The sequence below is a fragment of the Cucurbita pepo genome, chromosome 3 (assembly GCF_057944985.1).
Source record: "Cucurbita pepo subsp. pepo isolate OVF chromosome 3, ASM5794498v1, whole genome shotgun sequence".
Lineage (NCBI taxonomy): Eukaryota > Viridiplantae > Streptophyta > Magnoliopsida > Cucurbitales > Cucurbitaceae > Cucurbita > Cucurbita pepo.
Window position 1 is genome coordinate 14,617,735 of NC_141800.1, and position 9,744 is coordinate 14,627,478.

General features: G+C 35.5%; 1 protein-coding gene across 3 annotated transcripts; it reads left to right on the forward strand.

The window, feature by feature from the left end:
- The first annotated feature begins 2,885 nt into the window (after positions 1-2,885).
- LOC111791041 (ubiquitin thioesterase otubain-like protein) lies at positions 2,886-8,443 on the forward strand. Of its 3 annotated transcripts, none has more exons than XM_087122726.1 (10): positions 2,886-3,220; positions 3,916-4,211; positions 4,833-4,898; positions 4,975-5,058; positions 5,156-5,278; positions 6,427-6,479; positions 6,615-6,664; positions 6,739-6,839; positions 7,828-8,093; positions 8,188-8,443. In XM_087122726.1, exons 2-9 carry the CDS (start codon positions 4,044-4,046, stop codon positions 8,089-8,091), a joined length of 909 nt encoding a protein of 302 aa, XP_086978852.1. In that variant the 5' UTR covers positions 2,886-3,220; positions 3,916-4,043; the 3' UTR covers positions 8,092-8,093; positions 8,188-8,443. The 3 variants fall into 3 exon arrangements, with proteins under 3 accessions (XP_086978852.1, XP_023527989.1, XP_023527990.1); XM_023672221.2 differs by having other exon boundaries at positions 2,887-3,220; positions 3,913-4,211; positions 8,214-8,443; XM_023672222.2 differs by having other exon boundaries at positions 2,887-3,220; positions 8,214-8,443.
- The last annotated feature ends 1,301 nt before the right edge of the window (positions 8,444-9,744 follow it).

The window sequence follows — 9,744 nt, forward strand, 5'->3', positions numbered from 1 at the left end:
AGTGGGTCCAGTGGTTTCCTCACCTTTTTTTTAACCTTTTTTCAGATCTTGTTTGATTTTTTTAACTTTAATGGGTCCAAATTTTAAATAATTTGCTTCACAAAATATAGCCATGGGCCCAACTTGGATAAAACATATGAGAAGGATCCCACCTTCGATCTCCCTTTGGAGCCTAGCTTCCTCGTTGACACTCGATTCTGTCTCTAATCGAAATTAGATTTTATAATTCATCCCCCTTCGGAGTTCAACATCTTCGTTGACACTTGTTATTCTTTCCAATCAATGTCGGATCTCACAATTCATCTCTATTAGAGCTCATCATTCTTGCTGACACTCGTTTCTCTCTCCAATCGATGTGAGATTTCAAAATTCATCTGTCTTTGGGGCCAACGTCATCACTGGCATACTACCTAATGTTTGGCTGGCTCTTATACCATTTTAAGAGCTCAACCCCACCGCTAGTGGATATTGTCCTCTTTCGAATTTCCTTTCCAGGCTTTTTCTCAAGGTTTTTAAAACGTATCTGCCACGAAGAGGTTTTCCACGCGGTTAAAGAATGTTTTGTTCTCCTCTGGAACGGAGGAGGAGGTATCTCACACTATTATTAATTTTACTTTTATCTATTTTCAAATTTTTAGTCTAAATTGACTTTTTTTTTTTTTTTTTTTTTTTTGGTTAATAGGGAAAAGTAAGTATTTAAAAATTTATTTTCAAAAAAAAAAAAAAGTAAATGATTATTGGTAATAGTTAAGATATGTAAGGTTTGTAAAGCTTAATTAAATTTAAATGACGTGTTGAATAAACTTGTACTTATTATTATTATTAACATTTAAAGAAAAGTTGGTTATCAGTCATCTTTTTTAATTATGGAGAGGAAAAACAAATTAGGCATAACTTATAAAAAGTAAAATAATTGGATAATATATTAGCATAGTATAGGCATTTGAACTTTTAAAGTAATTAAATCCCAATTAAGAACATTAGGGTATTTATGGTATTTAAGATAAAAGGGGTCCATATATATTTATATCTTAATTAATGAAATAGTTAATTTCTTTTAAAACTAAATCAAATAAAAAATGATTTGTTCTCTCTCTCACCAATGTAGAACCTCATAATCTACTCATCTTCGGAGCCCAACATCCTAAACAACACACCGCCCGTGTCTGGCTCTGATACCATTTATAATAGTTCAAGCCCATTGTTGGTAGATATTGTCCACTTTGCCTCGTAACGTATCGTCGTCAGCCTCACGGTGTTAAAATGTGTCTATTAGGGAGAGGGATTCGTTCACTTCTCCAACCAATGTAGGATCTCACAATAAAAATAAGAATTGGCCTATTAGCTTAGTTGGTTAGAGGGTCGTGTTAATAACCTTCTTGTTTTGATTGTGAGATCTCATATCGGTTGGAGAGAGGTCCCCTCTCTCTAGTAGTATATGTCATGGGCTTGAGCTCATACTGGCCCTAAGAGGAGTGGATTTGAGGTTGACGAGTAATGAGCAAAAGTGGCGAACTTAGGCACCTGTTACAAGCTTGGACGAGGATGTTGGCCTCAATGTTGGTGGATTTGAAGCTGATGGCTTAACGGGCCAAAGCGAACAATATTCGATGGTGGACTTTGGATTGTAAAATCGTGAGGCTAACTGTATAACGAGCTAGACAATATCTACTAACGATGGACTTGAGTTTTAATCTATCTTGGATTGGTGTTGTATTTTGAATTTGGAGCAGACCACCTAACGAGTCGTTTGGGCTTGCAACTTTTGAAGGTCGAGAAAGGGATTGGTGCCCTTGCGCCCATTCTATTAGGCTCAAAAGTGGTAAAGCCATAAGAGGTTGGAGGCATAGAAATTGATGATTTGGGTACTTCAACAGACGTGGTTGGAGCATTTGTTGTTGTGAACGAGGCTTTGGAAGGTACTAAACTAGACCCTTTTAACAAGAAGGGTTGGAGAATGGATGCACTAGAAGTAGGCATTGTGGCTTCTAATGTTGTTGGAGCTTGTACCGAATCGAGCATGGCTCTAGAAGTCGCCACGAGCGAAGAGGAAGAAGAAAGTGAAGAATAAAGTAACTAACTTGACTCTCTCATTAAGCACAACCAAAACTACTTCAATAACGTACCATCTACGACTCCTGTAACTCACTAAGGGTGGCAACTGAGCTATATATACCAAATAGATCTTAACCCGTCTTGGCTAGTTTGCGAATAGGGGTTGCGCTCTAATCGTCCCTACAAGGTACTTGGTCAACCTAAAGGAAACAGTGAGACCTGTAACTAAGTTCTGATACCTTAATAACGTAAAACAATGGTTCATAATCTATAAATAACGCACATAGCAATCATCAAAAGCATAACTGGGCAACATGCATCTAAGAACAATCATAACATACATCATGCTCAACGTACTCAATACACGGAATAAAATCAGCTTAAGCATGTTGGAAAGCTCATAAACATGTTAAGACTATCATAGTTCTCAAACATGCAAGCGGAAACTATAAAGCTATAAAATATGGTAAATCGTAAACTATACACGTTTCTAGGTTTAGCTATCATGATACTAGGTCAATTAGGTTGTTCGATGTGATTCCTAATCACACACCCTTTGTCCTGATTGGCTCCTACAAGTACTAATTGATACTTACTCCATATGGCTATTCACTTGCTCGTGTGTGTTTGAGTTCTTGATTCTCAGCCTTTTAAAAGTCGTTTTCCTTCTAAATTTTACGAGAGTCGGTCTAAACAGGGGTGAACCGGGCCAAACAGTGAGTAAATGTCATCAATTGAGAAAGCCGAGATTATTATTATTATTATAATATTATTGTTATATTTAGATTGTGTGTAATAGATAAAGTTGGGTATAAAATCCATTTTTCATCTTGGAAACAAAACACGATTGAGATTGAGATTTGAGATTCAGATATTTCAGATATTCAGAATTTTGAGTTTTGAGTTTCACCATAGTTGACCCTTTTCATCTTCTTCTGCAGCCCTAATCCGTCTCCCCAGCGTCCTCTCCGCTTTCTTTCTCATTCATTTCCATTCGATCGATTCCTCCATTTTCACTGACGCCAACAATGGTTTTCTCGCTCATCCATGGCGGTTACTTGCCTTTGCTCTTTTAGTATATGCTTCCGCCAATCAGTGAGCAGTGAGCGTCCTTCATTGCCCTCATTTTCTTCAATTTTCGTCATCTCTTCTGCCTCTTAATCTTGTAAGATTCTTTCTCTTTTTCTTTTGTATTTGATCGTTGCTTAGAGTACTTTCTTTGGATCATTATCGGATCTGGATTCTGATTAAGCGGTATCAGTGTGGGTGGACTTAACTTTGGAATGTGTGCATCGCTTTCTTGGGTCTAGTTTTTGTGTCTACGAGTTTATATGCTTACCGAATTGGTTCATGGAATTTAATTTTTCCTTCTCAATCAATTTCGAATTAATGATTTTTGTACTTTCATTTCCAAGATTGGGGATATTAAAGAAGTGCTTTTAAGGTCCTGTTGTTTACGCTAATTAAGATCCTCGATCTAATCACTAATGCACAGTGAGAAGTAATGATCAAGATTCGAAGGTTCTTTCTTGTTGTTATTTTCACTTGATGAGCGCAGTGGAACCTGACTTTTTTCCCTCCGTTTAAATTACGAACACTTTCTTGTTGTTCAGTGGTATAGCTTACTTTCTTGCAACATGTTCTTTAAGAACTCTGGCTTAGAAATTGGATGTCGATCATACAAGGTTTTTAAACATTGGAGCGATAGATGGGCTTGTTGAAAGTGTGGAATAAGTATTGCGCTGATTTGGTTTTGATATGCAATATTTTTTCAATTGCTACCATGGTCTATATTTACTGGCATTCGATTACCCGTATCAATGGTTGTTACCAGATAATGTTTTTACAAACGCTCAGCAGGTGGTCTCCAAGCAGGCAAGTTTATGAGCTGGTTGGATCATCACAGTGAAGCTCCAAGGGAAATTCTTGAATAGGTTTTTCATACCCGGCTTCACTTACTGCGGAAACAAAGTATTCCCTTTTTAAGAATGCAGAATCAGGAAAATCTTGATGCAGATAGCAACGTGGAGTCTGTAATATCTATTCAAACATCAGATTACGATTGTTGGGGCAATTTGGGTGATGATGATATCCTGCAGCAGCAATCTGCAATTTTTGTTGAGGAAGCTGAGAAAGTTCCATTTGTTGGTGACAAGGCATGTTCACACAACTGAGTTTTTAATCTCCTGCATTTTTCTGTCTTCCATCTGTTTGTGTTATCTTGCATATAGGCAATCAAGTTTTATTCTTTATTCTTTCCTTCTTTTCCCATAAAGTACGCTATGAAGTAGATGCACTTATTTTATTAGTTGTAACGTGTATGGAAAATTCTTTAAACTTTGTCTAGCAACACAGTTGATAATGTCTAGAATAGGTCTGAAAATTGTTCTGAACTTAGAAATGTTGGACGTATTCTGCATCGCCATTTGCTTCAAAAGCCACCAATTATGCATGTTTAATGGCATTTTTTGGTGTCTAACCCTAGGGCTTATGTATCTAACCCTTTTGTAATGTTATTTGTTTTTTATTCTTATCTTAACAATTGGGGCTTCATCTTATTAGTTCTTCTTGCCCCTACTTTATTTTGGCTTGGCTTGGCTACTTTTGCATTTTCATTCATCGAAAGTGACTCTCATTGAAAACTGCATTTTTTTTTTTTGTCTTTTGTTTATTTTATGTTTTGAATGCTCTACAATTGTGCTTCATAGCTCTAAGATGCTTTATCAATTGATTTTTCTTTTACTCCGTAATGAACCTTAATTGCAATGGTGTTGCAGGAACCACTCACTTCTTTAGAAGCTGAATATAAATCTGGAAGTCCCATTTTGCTGGAGAAAATTAAGGTTCTATTTGTTTCTTATTGTTATTTTAGCAGAGTTGTTTTTCTTAGAATAATTATTTATGTTACATTTTATGCAGGTGCTCAGTGGCCAATATATTGCCATTCGTCGAACACGTGGTGATGGGAACTGCTTTTTCCGCAGCTTCATGTTTTCGTATCTCGTAAGTCTAATTCTTTTAATTTATCTCCACAGCTTGATTATTGTACATCTTGTGCATCATCGAGCTTGACTGGTATTGACTTGGACTCTCAAATCAGGAACATATTTTAGAGTCGCAAGACAAAACTGAAGTTGATCGCATCAGAACAAATGTGGAAAATTGTAGGAAAACACTTCGAAGTTTGGGATATACAGAATTTACTTTTGAAGATTTTTTTGCGGTAAATTGTTTCCATTCTGTTTTTAAGTTAATTTATCAGACACCATCATCCCCTGCTTTAAGCGTTATGGCTTATTTCTCCCATTTAATTCAAGTTAGTGGAAGTTGAGAAACAACTATTCTTACTAATCTCAAATGCGTTATTGAACATACCAGATAAAATAGCGCTATATCACTTTTATTGTTGCTGAGGTGTTTTCTTTGCAAATTGTGATGCTATGGTTTGCTTCTTTCTGAGTTAGTTTGTGGCTTAAATATGAGCGACTTGTGAAGGAGTTATATTGATGCAGATATGTATAATTTTGCCAATAGGGAGTCCTTTTCTAAGGTTGACCTTATTGGGATACCACATTTTGCCTTCTTTTGAATTGGGTTTCATATTAATATAATTCTCATCTTCCCATGAAATACTAGTATTGTTCACGTTTCTACTTGTACGTGTGAGGTACAAGATTGATGTCTCAAAACAAGCTCTTAGCTAGGTTAAGCACCTTGCCTTAATGACTTTGTTTCAAAAAACCCAATTGGCTTATAATTATTATTATTTTAATTATTCTATGGCCAAATCAAGTAAATAAAGAAAACTCAAACAAAACATTTTTTGTTCTCCTTTATTGAACCTCTTCATCTAATCATGTCCTCTTTCTCTCCAATTGATGGATAGGAATGAGGAAATTAGATCAAACTAAAGAGGAAAATATTGAGGGTTGCAAGTTTAATGATGTAAAAAAAGGTTGTGATGAGAATCTATTTTTGTGACGACAGATTTAACTTTTGTGTCTTTACCGACATTATGTAGTTTTCCTAAATGAATTTGTTTGCTTATGTTCTCTATCTCATAGTTCATGCTAATTTTTAATAAGAACACTTTATATACCGTCTTCACCTCATGGAAGTCCTCAACCTTCTTCGTGACTCCCATAGAAACTTTAAAGAGCTATTCTGCTCCAGTGCGTTGCCCACTTCTTAAAACATTGTCCCAGATTTATACCACCTTAAGGATGTCTAGAGTCTAGACTCATCCTTCTTTATTATTGCCTTTATTTCATTTTGGTATAAACTAGATAGATATCCCTTGTGTTTAATGATGGATGTCTTGAATATTTTTCTTTTTAATTATTAATAGATATGTTTAAAATATCTTCACAGCTATTCCTTGAGCAGCTGGAAAGTGCTCTTCAAGGAAATGAAACTTCTATAAGGTGTCAATGCCCTGCCCTTCTACATTGGAATATCAATTTCCGAAGTTTTATTTTATGATGGAATGTTTTGTTGTCATCAATTATGAAAATGGCCATTCATGACTGCATTTGACTCTTAATTCTTCTTGGATGCAGTCATGATGAACTTGTAATTAGGAGTCGGGACCAGTCTATCTCCGATTATGGTTGGTGATGTTTGTATATTCAATGTCCGATTGCCTGCCTCTTTCTGTTTCTACTGACAAATTTGTTTCGGTAGTTGTTATGTTTTTCAGGTTTGTTACATCAGGTGAGATACAAAAGCGTTCAGAATTTTTTGAGCCTTTTATTATGGGATTGACTAATGGAACGGTTGAACAGGTTTGTTAAATTTAGAACCCAAGTTTAGGATTATGTGTTGACTTTTGTCCTTAGATTTATGCTGCTTATTTAACCATTCAAGATATTTGAAATCTAAGATGATTTGGTTAGGATAACCCTTTTACAAGTGTAGTTTCGTGCAGAAGCAGTTAATAGATAATATGCAATAATGATGATTTTAGACCAGGAACACCTTGGACAAGGATAAGAATGGATCATCCCGATTTCCATTCTTGTTGTTTACTTCGTTCTGGGGAATAGAGTTAGTGCGACCCGCTTAAAAATGGACAACCGTGCTCTTATTTTGGGGCAACATCTTACTTCATAAAGGATGATCATTCTCCTATTGCTGTTCTCTATGGGTTCAGTTTCTTTTTAAAAAAATATCTCTACTTTTTGGTGGGTTTTGCATCTGTTGAACTTTACTCATTCTAAGATTCTAAATATTATCCACAATTTTCTTCTTCCTGATCCAGATTTCATAGTAATTTTAGCAAACCAAGTTTTAGAAATTTTATTTCAATTCCATAATTCTTCTGTCCAATTAGTCATGACAGTTCTCACACGGTTTTATTCCCATCAAATCAACTAGGCCTCGGGCTCGTTATTTTATCCTGGCATTTATGTTCAAATGAAATTGCTTTAGGCTTATTATTTCCCCTTTTTTGAGTTCACACCATGGGGGTAATATGAACCTCTGACCTCTTGGTCCTCTTGGTCGATTGTATATGTCACCGGCTATTATTTCCCTTTTTTGTGAATCAGAATCCCAAACAAATAGTAAGCCTTAGTCTTTGCGTTTGGGCGTTAAATTTTCCAAGGGTGGTCACTTTTTATTTTTTATTTTTTATTTTTTGGTGGGGAAATTAGAGCTGAAGTGGTTATGCTTATATTAGCTTTGTAAGAAGTCAATGAGCATTTAGTTTATTATTTAAGAAGAAAGAGAACCTGTTTATCCTGACTTCCAAACTCATTCTCTTCGGCACAGTTCTGCAAATCGGCAGTTGAACCAATGGGTGAAGAGAGTGATCATGTACACATAATTGCCTTATCTGATGCCTTGGGTGTGCCGATCCGCGTTCTTTACCTTGATCGGAGCTCTTGTGATTCCGGTGGTGTCAGCGTAAATCACCATGATTTTGTTCCTGCTGTTAGTGATGTCTCAAGTGACAGTGCTGGCTCTGAGACTAAGATCCCTTTCATTACTTTGCTCTATCGTCCCGGTCATTATGATATCCTCTATCCAAAGTAATGGTAAGCTGCTTTCATCAACTTATTGGAAAAATTACCACAGAAATGTTTCTTCCTCTCCACCTTTTATATGCAACAGATGAACTTTTTTTTCCAGCTTGAAGTTTATGTCATGTATTTCAGGCCATTGGCAAAACCTGGTCGGGCTCTTAGTTTGAACTGCATCGACATTTGACACGACAGTCGTTGATCCAAGTTTCGACAAGATGAAGGTTGAATCTTCATAACTGATGCTTGCCAAATGTTCTGTACTGATTTTAAATATACTGTTGAGCTGCTTGAGTAAAAAAAACAATTATATTCACCAGTTAACTGAAATTGGAAATATATGTGATCAGTCATTGAGATTTTCAGCCATCGTACACTCGAAACCCGACAAAAATATTTCCTTTTTTTTCATTGAATTAGAATTCTAATACCCTAGTTTAACCTTTACATATATGTTATATTGAATGTAATCACTTCCATTTGTGATGAAAGTGACTATGCATGCATGGAGTCTAGAAAGGAAGAGAGTAGAAGGGTGGTGAGCCTAAAAAAGTAAAAGCTTTGATCCAAATTTGATAGAAAGAGATGCAAATGGTCAAAAAAGTGGAAGGAAATAGGCCATAGTCTTCATCATAAAGTTCCTCTCCCATTCTTCTTTCTCCTCATTTTCTTATAACTTTACATCTAATCCCCACTCTTCTCTCTGCTTTGATCCAAAAAAAAAAAACAGGTAACAACCCGTCATTTCGTATTTGAATATTTGAATAAAGGAGGTAACAACCCGTCATTTCGTATTTGAATATTTGAATAAAGGAGTTATAACTAGTTGATAACCTTCTAAAGTCCCATTAAAGTAGTATCATGACCTATCATAATACGAGGGACATGTGAGCTAACCACAAATGACTACCACTATAAGCGATTGACAAAACGTGTTGTGACATACACATAGTCATAAATATGAGAGAGCGACCTTGTGCATATATTTCAACTAAAATACATATGATGCATTTGATAACTTTCTAGAGTCCCATCATAATCATAAACATAGACATATAAATATGACAATCTCACCGTAATGAACATAAAACAATAGGTTGGTACTATAGACAAATTAAGTTCTAAGTCTTATATATAGTTAGTCTTGTGTCCTGCTTAGTTTTCTTTCATATTCCTTTCATTCATGGAACAAAATGGGTTTGCTTTATGGTTAGCCTAAAGCCATGATTGGTACAGAAATGTTCCTCAATCATGTTGAAGAGTCGATGAAATTAAGGATTCGTCCCCACAATTATTATAAATAAAAATATAATTTATTTGAACGTTATCTCAACTAAAATAAGTTAATAACTTAACCCAAACGGTAGAGGTTGTGTCGAGTTGATATAAATTTTAGGTTCTCACATTTTTCAAATACTCTCTGTGTATCATATATTCAATACATTAAACAAATAACAACATTACGATAGGTGAAGATGGATATGAATATGGACGGAACCTCAAATTTCTCGTCTTTGATGATTGTTTGATTTTCTCTCTCTTACTTTGTGAGTTAAAAGTACGAAACTCTGTCTTCCATCACCATTGAAATTGAAGCTTTTAGGCATTGTTGATGGAATTTTTACAACAAAAGCAAAAACGAATATACTTTTGTGTATATTTTCTT

What these genes read in the sequence shown, in the direction of transcription:
- LOC111791041 (XM_087122726.1), top strand. Translation starts at nt 4,044, where the DNA reads ATGCAGAATCAGGAAAATCTTGATGCAGATAGCAACGTGGAGTCTGTA. An exon ending in CCAGTCTATCTCCGATTATG is followed by an intron (nt 6,665 to 6,738) that starts GTTGGTGATGTT and finishes TTGTTTCGGTAG; the next exon opens with TTGTTATGTTTTTCAGGTTT. An exon ending in CTAATGGAACGGTTGAACAG is followed by an intron (nt 6,840 to 7,827) that starts GTTTGTTAAATT and finishes TCTTCGGCACAG; the next exon opens with TTCTGCAAATCGGCAGTTGA.